Source organism: Rhinopithecus roxellana, chromosome 12 (assembly GCF_007565055.1).
Source record: "Rhinopithecus roxellana isolate Shanxi Qingling chromosome 12, ASM756505v1, whole genome shotgun sequence".
In the NCBI taxonomy this organism is placed as follows: domain Eukaryota; kingdom Metazoa; phylum Chordata; class Mammalia; order Primates; family Cercopithecidae; genus Rhinopithecus; species Rhinopithecus roxellana.
In genome coordinates this window covers 79,168,293-79,188,062 of record NC_044560.1, presented here as the reverse complement: position 1 = coordinate 79,188,062, position 19,770 = coordinate 79,168,293, and the positions used below count along the sequence as shown (strand labels likewise).

At 39.9% G+C, this 19,770-nt stretch overlaps 1 protein-coding gene across 1 annotated transcript in view; it reads left to right on the top strand.

The window, feature by feature from the left end:
• LOC104671909 (zinc finger protein 91) overlaps positions 1-19,770 on the top strand; it is a gene marked incomplete at its 3' end in the record, with an annotated part of 193,822 nt that overhangs the window by 8,912 nt on the left and 165,140 nt on the right. The window contains 1 exon segment of the mRNA XM_030942334.1: positions 8-160. Within this exon segment, the coding sequence (XP_030798194.1) occupies positions 8-160 (153 nt within the window).

Here is a 19,770-nt window from a genome sequence, read left to right as displayed (position 1 = left end):
TACGAACAATGTGGCAAAGCCTTTAACCAGTCTTCACACCTTACTACACATAAGGTAATTCGTACTGGAGAGAATCCCTACAAGTGTTAAGAATGTGGCAAAGCCTTTAACAAATCCTATATTCTTAACAGACATAAGATGGTTCATACTAAAGAGAAACTAAAAACCTGAAAGTTGTAACAATGCCTTTGACAACACCTAAAACTTTTCCAAATATAGAAGAAATGCTGGTGAGAAATTCTAGAAATATGAAGAATGTGACAAAGCCATTAAATTGTTGTCACATTTAATTGTAGGTTAGGTGATTCATACTGGAGAAAACTACTAGTGTGAACAAAGTGGCAAAACTTTTAACCAATGCTCACATTTTGCACAGGACATTTATACTTGAGAACAAATATACAAATATAAAGAAAGTGAAAACCCTATTAACATCTGCTCACATTGACTCAACATCAGAGTTCATACTTAATAAAATCATTAAAAGTGCAATCACTGTTAAAAGATTTTTCAGAAAACGTAAGCCTTTAAACTTCAGAAGATGATTTTTTGAAGACAAACATTAAAATATAGAGTTATAGTAACTTTACTTGTGTCACAATCTTACTGTACTCATTTTGTACTAGAGGGAAACCCTGAAGCCATTGCTCCAACTTTGTTCAACATTAGAGAATTTATATTAATGAAAAACTCTCCAAATGAAATAGTTTTGGAAAAAACTTTTTTTGTTTTCAAAAACTACAGCTTAGAAAACTCCAGAGAGTTTATACTAAAATATATTTTTGCAGATGCAATAAATAGAAAAGAAATTTAATCCAAAATTAAGTCTATGTAAGACCAGGCACAGTGGCTCACACCTGTAATCCCAGCACCTTGGGAGGCAGAGGTTTTCATTTCTGTAATAATCGACATTGATAATTTCTTAATGTATCTGTTGGTCATATGTATGTACTTTCGTGAAAAATATTTATGCATTTGTAAGTTATTTGTTGTTTATTGTGCAGTCATTTAAGTTTCTTATGTGTTTTTGATATTAACCCCTTGACGCATGTATGATTTACAAATATTTCGTTCCAATTTTTAGTGGACTTGATTGTGTCAGATTCTGTGCAACAGCATTTTAATTTGTAGTAATCTGACTCATTTGTTTTTCCTTTTCTTCCCTGGGATTTCGAGGTTAGATTTTAAAAGTCACTGCCCAACCAATGTTATGTGGGTTTTACTCTATTTTTTGTAGTAGTTTCCAGTTTTCAGGCCTTTCATTTAAGTAATTTATTTTGAGTGGCCAGGCATGGTGGCTGATGACTCTAATCCCAGCCTTTGGGAGGCCAAGGCAGGCAGACTACCTTAGGTCAGGAGCTCGAGACTAGCCTTGCCAATATGATGAAACCCCGTCTCTACGAAAAATACAAAAATTAACCAGGCATGGTGGCACCCATCTTTAATCCCAGCGACTAAGGAGGCTGAGGCAGGAGAATCACATGAACCTGGGAGACAGAGATTGGAGTGAGCTGAAATTGTGCCACTGCACTCCAGCCTGGATGACAGAGTGAGACTCTGTCTCAAATAATAATAATAACTTATGAGTTTTATGAGTTGGTTTTTATATATGGTGTGAGATGATAGTCTCATTTTATTACACTACCTGTGGCTATAACATTTTCTCCATGCCATTTATTGAAGATACTCTCCTGTCTCTAAGAAATAATCACCATTATTTAAAATCAGTTAGCTGTAAGTAAATGGATATATTTCTGGTCTTTTTTTTTTTTCCTGCTCCATTGCCCTATGTGTCTGTTTTTATTCAAGTACCATACTGTTTTTGTTACATAGCTTTATAGTATGTTCCAAAGACAGGTAGCGTGGGTTTGTTGTTGTTGTTGTTGTTGTTTTACTTGGCTGTTCAGGGTCTTTTGTGGTACTACATAAATTGTAGATGTATTTTTAAATATGTCACTGGTATTTTCATTGAGATTGCATTATATCTGTAGATTATTTTCTGTAATAGAAATATTTAACAGTATTAATGCCAATTCATGAATAAGTAATCTATTTTATTCATGTATTAATTTATTTAATGTTCTTTAGAGTATGATGTAAGGAGTTTCAAATTTTTGGTTAAATTTATTTCAAAGTGTAGTTATTATTGTAGATGGAATTGTTTTTAAATTCATTTTGTGATAGTTGTCAGTACATAGAAATTCTGACTTTTGGATGTTGCTTTTGTATTCTGCAAGTTTAATAAATTTGTTTATTCATTCAAATAGGGTTTAGTAAACTCTTAAGCTTCTGATTATGTATAGAGATAAAATATTATATAAGAATAATTTAACTTTTTCTTCTCAACTGCTGTTTTCAATTATATTCTTCAATATGTCTTTCTTGGACATTTAGTACTATGTTTAGTAAGACTGAAGAAATGACACATTGTTGACTCGTTTTAGATCTTAGAGTAAAATCTTACATTTTCCTGTTTACCATGTTATTAGCTCTGCATATTTTGTAATATGTGACATTTATTGACTTGAGGTGCCTTTTTCCTATACCTAAATTTTTCAGAGATTTATCATGATGAAATGTTGAATTTTATCAAGCTTTTATTCTGCATCTATTTAATTTTATAAATGTAAAATCACAATGAATTCTACATAAAGTCAAAAATTTTCAAAGACTATGAACATCTCTATGTATGCAAACTAAAAAATTTAGAGAAAACTTATAAAGTTTTAACTATGCACAACTTGCTAACATTGATCCAGTAAAAAACAGAAGCCTTGACCAGAGCAAAAATATATAAAATATATGACATTGAATAATAAAAAATCATAAAAAGCCCTGTGTGATATAAAATTATAGCCAAATTTTACCATATATACAATGATGAGTTGGTACTAAGCCTACTAAATGTATTACAAAATATCAAGATGGGATTCCACCCTAACTTGTTAAATAAAATCAGTATCATCTTGATAGCAAAATATAGTGAAGACACAGAAAAGAGAAAGCGGCAAGCCAGTATTTTTATAAATGTTGAAAAAAATATTCGTGAAATAATAGTAAACTGAGATTATAAGTAAATCCAAAAGTTATTTTGCCAGAAACGTGAGCTTCATTCCATGTAAGGATGTTTTTTCACATACAAGTCATTAACTTTTCTTCACCATGTAAAGATAAGTCAAAAATTAACACAGTAGATGCAGAAAAAACTTTCAAGAAAATTTAGTATTGATCCATGAAAATATTCTGAACAAACGAGACATTGATGAAACATACCTCAAAATAATAAAAGCCATCCATCACAAATCTTCAAGCCACATCATACTGAACAAGCAAAATCTGGATATATTCTCCATAAAAATAAACATAAGACAAGAATTTCCACTCTAAATAGTTCTATTAAACATAGTTCTGAAAGTTCTAGGCCGGGTGTGATGGCTCTTGCCTGTAATCCCAACACTTTGGGAGGCCAAGTTGGGCAGGTCACCTAAGGTCAGGAGTTCAATACCAGGCTAGCCAACATGTTGAAACCCTGTCTCTACTAAAAATACAAAACTTAGCCGGGTGTGGTGGTGCATGCCTGTAGTCCCAGGTATTTGGAAGACTGAGAAGGGGAAATGCTTGAACCTGGGAGGAGTAGGTAGCAGTGAGGTGAGATTGTGCTACTGCACTCCAGCCTGGGTGACAAAGTGAGTAAAATTCATAGGGAAGAATAAGAAAGCTCAAATAGCCAAGGCAACTTTAGACATTAAAAAAAGAAAGAAACCCTGAAGGCCTCCCATTACCTGACTTTAAACTGTGCTACAAGCTACTGCAACAGTAGAACATGTTTCTGGTACAAAAATATACATATAGACCAATGGAAAAGAAGAGAGAGCCCTGAAAAAAAGCTACACTTTTACAATCAACTTATTTTTTATAAAGTCAACAGAAATAAAGGAGAACTAACACCTATTCAATAAATTGTAGTACTGGAAAAACTAGTTAGTCGTGCAGAAAAAAAGTGGATCCCTGTCTCTTCAAATATAAAAATTATAACTCAAGATGGATTAAAGACTTATCTATGAGTCTTGGAGCTACAAAAATTCTAGAAGAACACGTAGAAAATACTCTTTTAGACACTGGCCTCTGGTAAAAATTTATGAATAACACCTTTAAAGTGAGTACAAATAAAAATCAAACGTCTGTGCACAGTGGCTCATGCTCGTAATCCTAGCACTTTGGGAGGCCAAGGCAGGCGGATCACCTGAGGTCAGGTGTTCGAGACCAGCCTGGCTCACATGGTGAAATCCTATCTCTACTAAAAATAGAAAAAATTAGCCAGGCATGGTGCCTTGTACCTGTAATCCCAGCTACTCGGGAGGCTGAGGCAGGAGAATCTCTTGAGCCGGGTAGACAGAGGTTGTGGTGAGCTGAGATTGAACCACTGCCCTCCAGCCTGGGTGACAGAGCAAGACTCCATCTCAAAAAACTAAAAATAAAAAATGGCATCTAATTAAAGACCTTCAGCACAGCAGAAATAACAAAGTAAATAGACACTCTACAAGATGAAGTAAAATATTTGCAAACTGCATACAACAAATAATATATAGAATTTATTTAAAAATTAATGTAAAAACAAATGATGTGAATAGATACTTCTCTAAGGAAGACATAAGTGTTTCCAGTAAACATGCCCAAAATGTTCAACACTCCTAATCATCTTAGAGATGTAAGTCAAAATGAAAATGTGATACCATTTCACACCAGTTAGAATAGCTGTTATTAAAAGCTAGAAAATAACAGATTTGAAGTCGTAGAGAAATACCTATCTTTATAGATTGTTGGTGGGAATGCAATAAAATTTAACCACTGTGGAAAGTATTTTGGAGAGTTCTCAAAGAACTATAAATAGAATTGCCATTTGACCCATCAGTGCCATTATTCCCAAAAAGAATAAATTTTCTTTGCCAAAAAGACACCTGCACTCACATATTTATTCTAGCATGATTCACAGTAGCAAAGACGTAGAATTAAACCAGGTACCTATAAACCGTAGATTGAATAACAAAAATGAGGTACTTATACACCCTGCAATACCATGCAGCCACAGAAATGAATGAAGTAATGTCCTTTGCAGCAACATGAATGCAGCAGATGGCCATTAATCTAAGCAAATTAACACAGATCAGTAAAACAAATACCGTATGTTCTCACTTAGATGTGGACGGTGAACATTGGATGCACGTGGAAACACAGAAAAATTCAATAAACACTGGGAATTCTAAAAAGATGGAAGAAGAAAGGGAGACAAGCATCAAAAAACTACTTTCTGGTGTGATGTACACTACTTGGGCAATGGGATTATTAAGTATCCAAACCTCAATACCATGCAGTATACCTATGCTACAAATCTGCATGTGTACTCCCTGAATCTAAAACAGAAATAAGATGTTTTGTGGTATAATATTATGTTTCTTTAGCTCCAAGTTAATGGTTGGAATTAGCAGTGTTAGACAGAAGTATTTACCTCTTAAGGCATAGGGGTAAATGTTTTTGTACCAGGTCTCCGATATTTTGTAAGATACCCTCTCTGAAAGCTCTTTGCCTATAGCCTAAGAAGTGTTTTATTCTCAAGTGTGCAGCCGAAGTAAATGACTATCTCTATTTTTTTATGTATTAAGTGTAGACAAGAATATATAGTTAGTTACTCTACTCTTTTTGGGGAAAAATGGTATGTGGTTTAATCACTTTTATTTTTAGAATGAATCGTTTTCTAAAAACATGAGGCTGTGAAAATCATGTTAAATTATTGAATAAGGAAAATAAAGCATTTTTTGTAAGCATAAAAGTCTTACAGCCAAACCCCAAGAATGATAAAACAGAGTGTGGATTAAGACCACACTGCTGCAACCATTTCATCACACTCATTCTGGTAAAAACAAAATAATAATAATGGGTCAGAAGGAATTTTTAGAATACTTTTTTTTATTCTATCTCAGTGTTAAATTTTTATTTGTCTTTATTTGCTATATAGAAGTCTGTACTTCAGCAAAAGATGCCATGAATTTCTAGCTAATATGCTCACACATATATTCTCCCTAGAAAGGTACTGCTATGTTTACAATAAATGTGGAGCATTGATTATCCTCCTTGTGCTGCTATGTTTGTGTAAAATAAGAAGACTTATTCAAGTCTGACTCTGCAAGTAAAGCAGAGTCAACCATGAGTTTTCTAGTTTCAACAGCCACAGCCTCTGAAATTTAGTATAATGTCAACTATGAATAATGTAGCATTTCAAAACTGAGAAAAAGAAATTGATAACTTTATATTTTTAGTTTATCATTTAGTTGATAAAAATTTATAGTTTCTAAATTATATGTTAAACAACTTGAACATGCAGATACCTAAAAGATTCATTTAGATGATAGTATTACTATTTAATAGCTTATAATTTTGTATCACATTTGCCGCTTTGGGCTTCCTGGAAAGCAGTTATTTAGCTTCTACATGTAAATAGAGAAAAGACTTTCTATAATCCTAATCATACGGATCTTTTAAGATTAGCACTATGTGTAGATTTGAATAAAATTCATAGGTTTGTAAGTAAGATAAATGTTAATAGGTTTTTTTCTGAAACCAACATTTTAAATGACTGATCGATAATTTCAATCTATTTCATTTTATTAACTGAGAAGACAAATTATTTAATCAAAATAAGTATTCTTATATTACTCTTTCTGAAATTTTCAGAAACTAGACAACTCAATTGATGATAATGTACATGAGGACCACAAATATTCTATATAATAATAGGCTCATTCTTGCTCTCTTTTTTTGCCCAGGCTGTTGTGCAGTGGCACAATCTCAAATCCCTGCAACTTCTGCCTCCTGGGTTCAAGTGATTTTCCTGCGCAGCCTCCCACGTAGCTGGAACTACAGGCGCATGCCACCACACCCAGCTAGTTTTTTTGTATTTTTAGTAGAGACGGGGTTTCACCATGTTGGTCAGGCTGGTCTCAAACTCCTGACTTCATGATCCACCCCCATCGGCCTTGCAAAGTGTTGGGATTACAGGCGTTAGCCACCACGCCCGGCCCATTCTAGATTTTAATATAAAAAATGCAACATATTTCAAAAGTAAAACTGGTGTCTGGCTCTTTTAAGTCATGAGAGGAATACCATTATTAGAATCCATTTACCAAAGTGTGTTACACTTAGTAGTAAGTACTTTAAACCAAAAGTTAAGTTCTATCTACTATCTAAGGGTAAAAAAGAAGTAGTTTTAAAATTCCTATGTATTTCTACGACATTAAAAAATTAAAAGCCAAAATGTTAGGAATGAAAACAAACATTGCATGAAATGGTGTTAAGCGTAATGATTAAAATTGAAACTCAATATTAGGTGGTGCTGTAGTAGGACAAGCTGCAGACAAAACCCCTCAGACACCGAGTTGAAGAAGGAAGCGCTGTATTGGGCCAGGAGCTTTGGCAAGACTCATGTCTCCAACAACTGAGCTCCCTGAGTGAGCAGTTCCTGTCCCTCTTAAGGGCTTACAACTCTAAGGGGATCCACATGAGAGGGTCGTGATCCATTGAGCAAGCAGGGGGCACATGACTGGAGGCTGCATGCACCCGTAATCAGAATGGAATGGAACAGGACAGGGATTTTCACAATGCTTCTCCATACAATGTCTGGAATCTATAGCTAACATAACCAGTTAGGTCAGGGGTTGTTCTTCAACCAGGCCCAGGGCATGGTGCTGGGTTGTCTGCCTGTGGATTTCATTTCTGCCTTTTAGTTTTTACTTCTTTTTTTGGAGGCAGAAATTGGGCATAAGACAATATAAGAGGTGGTCTCCTCCCTTACTTCTCCCCTTTGAGAATCTCACTCAATAGTGGGGGTTCTCATTTTTATTCTGACCACCCATGTCTTCTTGCAAGACAGATCAATAGTGATTCATATAGCACACTTGTGCTGAAGCATTTTGGTGAACTAAGTTAGCGATGAAGCTTTCCAACATTTGAAGAAGTACAGGTAGCAAACAAGGGAGCAGTAAGCTGGTTTCCATTACTGTTATAACTCCTATTATAAGAGTTTTAAATCTTTTTAGTGCTGGGAACCACTTTCCAAACATGGCCCCAGGACTAAATCCATGCTGCACTTGCACAGGCACATGTGCCAGTTTTGTCATATTTCTAACTATGTCTTCAACTACTTGCCCTTGATCATCTATGTGTAGACAGCAATTAGTAAGGTTAAATTTTCTACAGACCCCCTCCTTCAGCTGCTAGCAAGTAGTTGAGAGCCAATCTATTTTGATAGATAGCATTTCTCATCAAGTTTCTTGCCAGGCCAGAATAGTCAAGGCTCTGCTGGTCTTATTAGTGATTATTTTTAAGAGAGCTTGTAACTATGATTTGGTTGAGCATGTAAATGGGGGTCGGGTATCCCTACAAGCCATCTTGTGCCCAAGTACCAGGCCCATGATATTGTATGATTATCTCAGGGGGCCATTCTTTATCTTTCCTATTTTCTATAGCTGTACTTCTTTTGGTGGGAAGCATAGACAGGGAAGCCCAGGAGTTCACCTGTCTTTATGGGCAGTAGGAATAAAGATGGTTTAATAGTGCCAATAACACAACTACCTGCCCACTGGTCAGATAATTTTGTATAAGGTCTATGCCCACACATCCAGTGTAATCCAGTGGGGGCTATCCAGTCCCAGTGGGAATCCAGGTGGGTCCACACAGTTTGTAACTTTGGGAATTTATTAAATGGATTTTTCTTAATACGGTTTGAACTATACTAGGTGACTCTTTTTGTAGTACTATTATACAGTTTTTGCCCAAGGAAACTGAGTCTTCCCACAGGAAGGGTGAAGTCCTTCCTCACTCTTGCTATACAGTATTGTCTAATGATTGAGGTGTTTAGGAACCAGAAGTTATCAGGGTGATTCTTTTGAGCCGGGAATTTATCAGGAACTGGGTCTGAGGGTACCAATTCTGGGGCTTTCCATGGCCATTGATCTCCCATTACAGTTCCTCCACATATGTAACATGAAGTGACATTGAGAGACTGGGCTACATGCTCGGCTAATTGCAAAAACAAAATTATTGTTTTTCCTGGAATATCTGGTGCTGGCACATTCAGTTCATCATAGAAGGTTTGAAATACTGGCTCAGGAGAGTGTTTATAAACTCCTCAAACCAAGATATTTACTTGAGGATCCAGTTCAACTCCATCAATTTCTAGGGTTACACATTCCTCTTTTTACCAGCGAGGATTAAGGGGGTTGTTTATTACTAGTTTTAAGGGGTTACACTGACCACTGGTACAGGAAGGGACACTTTTCCCTTTCTGAAGGTGGACAGGATTCTTTTCATTTTTTACCCAAGTAGCCTAAATGACACAAGACCAGTATCCACGTTTATTTCCACACAGTCCTAATTCATGACAAATGTACTTATTTTCTGCCATATGGTCACTTTTTTAAATTAAGAAAACCATATCCTTTTCCTAAGATTACTATTAATGACAGCATAGACATCAAGTTTCAAGGTGACTTGTTTGGGCACTCCTTTTCCTTCTGTTTTGGCTAAGACTTTCCTTGTATCATTCATGAGCCCCCACCAGTCTTCAGTCCTTAATCTTATTTTTAAAACTGGTCATGGGAGGCTCAGATGGGTCATAATATACATCAGGTTGGTCATTTCCTGGGCTGCATACCTTGTATAGAATAACATTATACAAACAAGTTCTTTTTAGAGTTCCAGTACACTTATAACACCATAAAATAATAGGATCATAGCAACCTTTTGTCCTACCTAAGTGACTTGATGTACACACTGGTTAGAGTCCTCAGTATGAGGAAGGTCAGTTGAAGTCCTTACTATGAAAGTGCAAATTTTAAGGAAAATCACTCCTGTGATGAGTTTTCTCATGCTTCAGTTGTGCATGGACCAGTCAGCTTCTGGGTGTGACTGGAGCAGGGCTTCTCGTCTTCTTCCGAGTCACTTTGCAGGGGTTGGAGAAGCTGCTCCTGTCCACGTACAGCTGCCAGTCTACTGATGTTCAGGATGGTCTCGGAGGTTGGGCATGCTAGAATTAACTGAGTCCAACATGTCTACACAGTTATGTTCAACTGAGCTCTCTGATACTGGGAGCAAGGGGGCAGTGTTTAGGTTGTTGCAAACTTCAATGATTATGCAGGAATTTTCACATAGCAAGTTTGGTACTCAGCTAATCTACCATTTGTTAACCAATGATGTCTTGTGGTAGTTATTAAAGTTACCACAGCATGGGGGGCCTTTATATTCAGGTTTTGCCCAAGGGTTAGTTTATCTGCTTCTTGTGCTAACAGGGGTGTTTCTGCCAGAGCCCTCAGACATGGGGGCCAGGCTTTGGAAACTCCGTCTAGTTGTTTTGAGAGATAGGCCACTCCCTTGGCCAGGGCCCCACAGTCTGGTTTAAAACTCCAACTGTCATTTTTTTCTCTTTCTGACACATAGGGTATAAAGGGTTTTGTCAGGTCAGGTCACCCCAGGGCTGGGGTTGACATGAATTTTTCTTTTAACTCATGAAAAACTTGTTCCTGTTGGCTGTAATATATGTAGTTTATTCAATCTACATTTTTATTAGCTGTCACCCACCAAAATATTGATGCAAATCCTGCAGCTAGTTGATTTTAAGCTTTAAATTGATCCAGTATTCCCTGTGGGACTCCAATTGCATCTAAATGGATGTGAGAGTCGAAAGACCCATAACGGGCTTTTCTTGCCTTATGATGTCTTGTTTTTCCTCCTTCTGGTTGATGAAATGCCAGGGTGAACGGGATAGCCAATTGGACTAAAGTATAAGTGCCACTCCAGTTATTCGGCAGAGTGCCCAGTAAAGGTCCACCACAATACCACCACACATCCACTCAGAGATGAACAAGGGCTGACTGATTGATAAGCTCTTGAAAATTCTTAAGCACAGTGCATTCCTTCAGGTCTCCAAGGAATGCTAAGTTTCCTCACTGTCATGAGAGGCACAAAGTGAACTTAGTGTTGGGAGACAGAAGCTAGATGGCCCTCGGGGGTTGACCTGCAGGGTACTGTACTTTGGGATATAGCAGAGAGAGAGCTTAGCATGAGTTGTTGCTCCAGGCTGTAGAATCCTGGAAAAGAGCTGCCATGCAGCCCATGCCTGGTCGATTGGAGGACCACCCTAGTGGAAAGGGGACAATCTGGGCCTCTGGCCTGCCATGAACAGAAACATAACAATTGCTTTAGTTTGACATGCAGATGGAATACTTGATCCATTCCAACCAGTCATTTGCATCTTGGTATCCTCTCTTAATTGCCAAAGTTTGTTTTAAATCTTTAACTTTCATGATCTTCTAGTAAAATAAATGTATGATTTTAGGAAATTATGAAAACTAGTTGGGTCATTCCATCCTTGCTCTTTAGTGGTCCACAGAATGTTGGTTCAACTATGGCATAAAAGCTCTACAATGGGGGGCAAGAATCCTGGTTGACACTGGAGTCTTTATCGAAATTTCCCCAGGTTAAATGTTCATTATTTACTAATGCCCAATCTGAGGAGAGTCAGGAGGGACAGAGGTACTTTTCTGAAGTAGAGATCTGTCTTTGACTTGGCAAGTCCCCACATTGTATAACAAAGCAAGCATGAAATGCAGTAGTTTGAGGCAAAATTGACTTGGTTATGTTAATAACTAGATGGTCAGCAATAGAGCGAGGAAAGAAGAAAGTAATAGAATAGATGAAAGTGTTAAATGTTTCTTAGCTTTAGTTTGGTGGGGTTTTCCCTTGGGACTATGGCCCATGACTCTGGACGGGGTGGTGCTTTCTTGAGTTGGATGTGATGAGCCCATCCTTCTTTCACTGTATGAACAGCAGTCTCGGTGGTTAGCAGCACAAGGTAGGGTCCTTCCTAGGCTGGTTTGAGTTTCCTTTTTTTTTTTTTCACCTTTTGATAAGAATGTGATCTTCAGACCCATGCTAGTTTATTGGAAATTCTAGAGATGGTATATGTGCTAAAAGACTTTTAGTTTTGAGGGAAAGGAAAGTGGAAGATAAACCAGGTATATAATTTTTAAGAAATTGACCTTTTGTTTTAAATGTGGGGACATCAGCAGTGGACTTTATGGTCCTTGGTGCCTTTCTACTGAGAAATTTTCTTTAGCACCCAGGTTTTTAGTTAGATTTTAGACCAAAGAAGCCAAACATCATTTTATATTTGACAATACTTGCTTCCTGTATGATTTTTATACCAGATAAGCTAAATTTCACCTTTATATTAGTGTGCTATTAATGTTAAACTTAGTTTTAATAAAACTTTGTTGACATATTTATTCAATTTGTAATGTCAGACCACCAAGTAAGATTTTTATAGACTCTTTTTAACCTTTTATGATTTTTGTTAAAGAGTAGGTTAGTGGTTTAAGAAAAACTCATTGTGTTTATACCTTAATGTCCAGTTCACAGAAAAACATCACTTTAACTTTAGCTAATATGTTTACACACAGAATTTTCTTTACAATTAACATTTCAAAACTTGTTTAAACCTTCAAAACAATTTTTAGCCTTTTAATGTAGATAAAACTCCATATGCTTATTCCTCCTTATAATCCTTTTACCACAGGTATATTTTACTTTCCCTATACACCTTGCACATAAACTGTTTCTTCAATAGTACTTAGGAGGCCTTATTACTTTTAAATTATACATTTCTTGCATAGAATTTTTTAAAACGTTTTTCTCTTTCATGACTTTTGCAGACAATTCTTCCACATGCCTCAGCTTTCTGACTTATTACAAACATTTCTTTCTTTAAACAACCAGTTAATTTGTTTCAGGACAAGAATTTACCATATAACATTATTTTTACATAAATTCTGCCCCCCACCTTTTTTTTCAAAGATGATAACCATTCTTTTCCAAAATGAACTTCTTTTATTTCTGTGGACTAGACTGTCTAAGGCCAGAAGATTAGAAGTTACTATAATACATGTTACACCGTTAACTTTTAGCAAACTTTGCTTTTGTTGAAAACCTTGTAAGTTTGGGATTTCAATTATCCTTTGCTATTAATAAGACCTTATTAAGTCCAAGTTAACTTAGAATTGGTATAGACGGCTTTTTTTTTTCTTTAATTACCTGGGAGGAACTATATATTGTTCTGTCCTGAAGGGAGTTCCTCCTAGGTCTGGTCGGACCTTTGAATGGTAATTAAGATTTAGACCCCTGTTAGGAAACCTGCTGAGTTAAGGGAGTTTTCAGTGGTTAATGTTAAATCATCTTTTTTGTTTGTTTGTTTCTTTTAACATACTTCTGAACTGGTGAGGTGTACTCACAATGAGGTTTCCTCTAAAAGTTATTTTTCTACTTTCTTCTGTTAGCAAAGCAGCTGCCGCTACAGATTGAATGCATTTGGGCCATCCACAGATTAGTAGATTAAGGTTTTCTGATAGGAAGTCTACACAGGTTGTCAGTGACCTCAGTTCTTTCAGGATACTCCCTTGTTTACACTGACAACAAAGTGATATTGAAGTGTTATAGGGTCACAGAGAATACCTTTAATTATCAATTATAGGTTGTAAATTTACCTTGGTTTTTAAAGGAATACAGTACACTGGGTTTTTTTCTTAACTACTTGTATATGGCTCTTTCTTTCTTTCTCTTTGATTTTCTGTCTCTTTTTCTCTTTGACTTTCCTTTTGTCTCTGTCTCTTTCTTTCTCTTTGCCTCTCTCTTTCTCTCTTTCCCTTACTCCCTCTTTGTCTCTCACTCTTCCTCTTTCTCTCTCTGCTGGTCTCTCCTTACCTCTGCCAGCCACTTATGCTGCAGTTCTCTCAACCACTTTGGGGAAGGGGGGGTCTAAAATCATCTGTGAGCAAGTGTCTATGTACGGGAACTGGTCTGGGTGGCCTGGCTTACAGGATACCTTGTGCCATACCTTTGAAACAATGGACCTGTCCAGGTTCCTTCTGATGGCCAACACACCTCTAATGCTGACTGTCTGGAAGAAGGGAGAGGGAAACAAAGAACAAAGGTGACTAAGATGGCATACTTCTGGGTTCTTCATCACCAACTTTTCCCACACATGCGAAAATGTAGCCAGTGCCCGGGAAGGTGCAGATCAACTGAGCATGCGCCAGGTGACATCTATCCGAAGAGACTGAGACTTACCTGGCCGCACCTATGGAATGCCCCCCGACACGCCTGTGTCCCGCCTATTGCCCTCCCACTCCCAGAAAAGCCACTCCTGGCAGGCGCACGGTGCAAACTTCCTCAGCCCCTCCTCATACGCGGACCCAGGAACCTCACCCAAGAATGCCAGAACGACTTCCTTGGCCTCCGCCGCTGGAGGCTGGTGAACCTCGCCTCCTCTTTCTTTACATTGGCTACGTAATGAAGTTTCCTTTTTATCTTGCCTACTTGCCTTTTTCCTCTGGTGCCGGCTCTGGTGGTCACATAAAGCAAATCAGGTGGTGCCGAACCCAGGAGGAGACCCCTCCTCAGGGCCCCCAAGGTCCGAGGAGCCTCCTCCTTCCACGCTGTGGACGGACCAGGACCTAGACATCACTTTCTGCACCTCCAAGTCTCCTAGGGGTGAGTACCTCTTGCCTCCCTCTCATACTCCTTGGCCAGAAGTCCTGCGCAGGCCCAAGTTTTTTCCAGTCACCAGGTGACCCACATGGGAGTTCCCAAAGGCAGAGACGTCTGCCCAAAGGAACTCCATTCTGTTCCGTGGGAGACCCGTCCAGGACGGAGACGTCCGCCTGGAGGTAATCTCCATTCCGGCTCCAGGAGCCTCCCACTGGTCTCTAGTTGCTCCAAAGGACGCTTTGTAGCCAGGTAGAGTTCAGTTTCCATTTCCGCCCATAGGCGAGAGGAAGGCAATGGGAAACTCCCAATCCAAAATACCTAGAGACTCCCCTTTAGGGTGTCTTCTAAAAAATCTCAAAACTTTACAATTAGAACAAGATCTTAGGTGAAGGCAACTGGTGTTCCTCTCCACTGTGGCGTGGCCACAATATAAATTAGACAACCAGTCTCAATGGCCGCCTGAAGGCACTCTAGACTGTAACATTTTAATTGACCTCAGTAATTTCTGCCAGCGCTTAAGCAAGTAGTCTAAAATAAATTATATACAAAAGTTTTGAGACTTGCATTCTCAACCAGACTTGTGTAGCCAATGTTCCTTGGCCCAAGTCAAGTTGGCTAAGGCACGGATCTAGCAAAGTCAGAAAAAAGTCATCTTTCCTGTCTGAATCGCCTGTGTCAGCTTCCCCTCCCTTCCACTCCCACCATATACTCCACCTCCCCCTCCCGCTTCAGCCCCACCTTCCCTTTCGGCTCCACCTCCCCCTCCCACTTCTGCTGTAGTTCCGCCCTCCTCCTCGGTCCTGCCTACCATTGTTAAGGCTGCCCCTCCTTCCATCCCTCAGCACTTCCACCTACCCACCTTCCACACTCCCTCTCATTCTTGCCTTATCGGTAGCTGTCCCTTACTCTCATTCCGCCTTCTTCAATCTATTCCTGCCCTCCTCTTCCTCGGCTCCTTCCTAACTATTCTGTCATCATCCTATTACCTGCTTCTTATATCTCCTCTAATAATTGTTTTAGACCTTTAGGCACCTAAGGCACTAGGCAAATCAGTGTCTGATCTCCGGCCTAGTCTTCACTAAAACCAAACAATACTCCAGAAACTAGGCAAACCAGTGTCCTTACATCTAAACGGCAGCAGACAACACCGTCTCCTAGCAACTACCTCCACTACGTCACCACTGTTCCCTATCTAATACCAGGTAAGACAATTACTGTTATCTAAATTCTTTTCTCTTTATACTTCAGCTTCTTCTATATCGGCTACAAAACTCTCCACTGTTGACTAAGTCAACGTCCTTCTCCCCCCACCTTAAAAACACCAAAATGAAGTCCTACTTTATACTTACATTACTATTCTTCTCATACACTTCAACGTCCATTACTAACCCCACTTTTGTATGGAGATTCTCTATAGTTGAGACATGGAAAACCAACAACAAACAACATTCACAGCTACGAGGCACTGCAGACTGCCCACCCCAAGGCTGTCAGTCCCTCCTCACCATAAATTTCACCCTCGCTTCTTGCAAAGATAGATGGCCTAACCCGTTTCTCTGCTTTCTATATGACCAAACAGAATATAACTGTAAAAACTACTAGCAAAAAACAAACCTAGGATGCCCCTATCAATATTGTAAAATCCACTATGCATATGACAGAGATCACTTCTTCACCCAAAACGTACAGTCTGTACCCTATCAATATCAACTAAATATTCAAGACCCGTAGGACCCCCGATGGGCGGACGGGGTAAAAGGAGGACTCTACGCTAGATGGTCAACTTCATATCTAACTGCCACCCTCTTAATCAAAAGGACACTAGTCCAAAAAGAAAACTCCCTCCCTAAAAATATAAAACACCTACAAAATTTAACCTTAGCCATCCAATCACAAGAACAGGCCCTACAAGATCAACTACACTCCTCCATAGAAGACCAACTACACTCCTCCAACACAGACCCCTTCTCATGGTTAAAGCTAGTCCGTCAAGGGTAAAACTTAACACAGGCAGCTAACATAACACATCTCCCCCACTGTTTCCTCTGTGCAGCCCTTAAAGAAGCCCCCTTAGTGGCAGTCCCTTTACCTACTGCTTTCAAGGCTACAACTGGCTCTACAAGCACCTCCCAAAAACCATTTTTGCTCCAAGTCCCACTATACCAAAACCCCGAAGATCCAATCCTTCCTTTCTGCTACTCTGCCCCAAACTCCTCCTGGTGTAATTACACCCAACCGCCCAAGAAAACCCAGATAGCCCCTGTTGGAGGTTATTTCTGGTGTAATAAAACCCTCTTCAAGGTCCTTAACTATACATCCATCAGCCAATCCCTCTGTGTCCCAGTGTCCTTAGTACCTAGTTTAACCCTATATAGCAAAGCAGAAATGGCCGAACTCACCTTACAATTTAACTCTCCTCCTAATAATCTCCAAAAACTTGCCGTCTTCCTTCCCTTAGTCATCGGGATTACCCTAGCCTCCTCCTTAGTGGCGTCAGGACTTGGAACTAGGGCTCTTGCCTACTCTGTACAATCTACTCGATCTCTAACTGCCCAAATTCAAGAAGCTATAGAGGCGTCGGCTGAAAGTCTAGCCTCTTTACAACGTCAAATCACTTCAGTGGCTCAGGTGGCAGCACAAAACAGAAGAGCACTAGATCTTCTCACAGCAGAAAAAGGAGGAACATGTCTTTTCTTTTTTTTTTTTTTTTTTTTTTTTTGAGGCGGAGTCTCGCTCTGTCGCCCGGACTGGAGTGCAGTGGCCAGATCTCAGCTCACTGCAAGCTCTGCCTCCCGGGTTTACGCCATTCTCCTGCCTCAGCCTCCCGACTAGCTGGGACTACAGGCGCCCGCCACCTCGCCCGGCTAGTTTTTGTATTTTTAGTAGAGACGGGGTTTCACCGTGTTCACCAGGATGGTCTCGATCTCCTGACCTCGTGATCCGCCCGTCTCGGCCTCCCAAAGTGCTGGGATTACAGGCTTGAGCCACCGCGCCCGGCTTTCTTTCTTTTTTTTTTTTTTTTTGGAACATGTCTTTTCTTAGGAGAAGAACGTTGCTATTACATAAATGAATCAAGTCTAGTTGACACTAATATCCAAACCCTAAACTGGATTAAAACAGAACTAAAGAACTACAACACTCCCTTAACCCCTGGTCCACCTATACGGTTATTACTGGTAATGCAACAGATGCTCTCATTCCTCATCCCTATACTAATTATCTGTCTTATCCTATGTATTTACCCCCATTTTAATCAAATTTCTCCAAGCCAAAATTCAAGAGATCACCCGTGTCGCCTTCAACCAGATGCTCCTACATCCCTACGTCCAGGTGCCAACCATGGACCCTCATGACAATGTCCCCGGACAGCAGGAAGTAGTCAGACAGACAACAATGCCCCCAATCATCATAATCAATAAAAGGTTGGACTGTCTGGACGGAGGGAGAGGGAAACAAAGAACAAAGGTGACTAAGATGACGTACTTCAGGGTTCTTCATCACCAACTTTTCCCACGCATGCGAAAATGTAGCTGGCGCCCGGGAAGGTGCAGATCAACCGAGCATGCGCCAGTTGACGTCAATCCAAAGAGACCGAGACTTACCTGGCCACACCTACGGAACGCCCCCCGACACGCCCGTGTCCTGCCTATTGCCCTCCCACTCCCAGAAGAGCCGCTCCCGGCAGGTGCGTGGCGTGAACTTCCTCGGCCCCTCCTCATATGTGGACCCAGGAACCTCGCCCGAAAACGCCAGAGCGACTTCCTCGGCCTCTGCCACCAGAGACCAGTGAACCTCGCCTCCTCTTTCTTTATATTGGCTACGTAATAAAGTTTCCTTTTTATCTTGCCCACTTGCCTTTTTCCTCTGGTGCCAGCTCTAGTGGTCACATAAAGCAAATCACTGACCAGTCTATTTCACACAAAGTTCTAAGTTTTCCTGGTGTCATAGTAACACTGTAATCTCCCTTACATGCTTTCTTGAAATTTTTCAACATAGTTCTAGTAGGGTGGGCTTACTTTGTGCCTGACCCATGCTTCTTCGAGACAAAACACCACTCTCACACCACATGCACACCACAAAACAAAGAACAGTTAAAAAGGGCACACACACACTTTTAAAGTTTACAGCAAACCAGAATCAAAACCAAAATCAGAGTATCCAGAAATCCAAGCCAGGTCAAAACCAAAAACAAAGCATCAGGCAATACAAATCAAATGAAAAACAAAAACCAAAGTGCTGGTACAGGCACATCATGGGTGATCAGGCCACGCTTCCACACAAATGGAGTAGGCAAGTTCCAAAGACTGCTCTTACCAAGTTTCAGATATCTGGACTCCAAGTGCCTGTTCCTTCCCAATGTGCAGCCACTGCATTGATCCTCCATGGGGGCCTGCCACACACTGCTCTGGTGAGGTGTTCCACCAGGGCAATTACCTACCTGGGAGCACTCTCAGCATCCATGTCGCTCAAGCTTGCCAGAGTCCCCCGCAGGGACGCTCCACAGGGCAGGCCTCAGCTGCCTAAGGGGCTGCCTTGACCATCCGTTAATCACGTCACTCCCCAGTCAGGGAACCAAGAAATGTAGCAGAATGAACCACAGACAAAACCCCTCAGACACCGAGTTAAAGAAGGAAGGGCTTTATTCGGCCAGGAGCTTTGGCAAGACCCACATCTCCAACAACTGAGCTCCACAAGTGAGCAATTCCTGTCCCTTTTAAGGGCTTACAACTCTAAGGGGATCCGCATGAGAGGGTCGTGATCCACTGAGCAAGCAGAGGGTACATGACTGGGGACTGCATGCACCAGTAATCAGAAGAATGGAACAGAACAGGACAGGGATTTTCACAATGCTTTTACATACAATGTCTGGAATCTATAGCTAACATGACTGGTTAGGTCAGGGATTGATTTTTAACCAGGCCCAGGGCACGGCACTGGGCTGTCTGCCTGTGGATTTCATTTCTGCCTTTTAGTTTTTACTTCTTTCTTTGGAGGCAGAAATTGGACATAAGACAATATGAGGGGTCTCTCCTCCCTTGGTGCCAGCTCTCCCACTTATGGGCTGTATGACCTAAATATAGTTTCTTGCTTCTCTGTGCTTGACCCTAAAGCAGTACTGTGAGAATAATAGTGCCTAAATCCTAAGGTTTTGGTTAAATTGAAGCAATTAATGCAAAT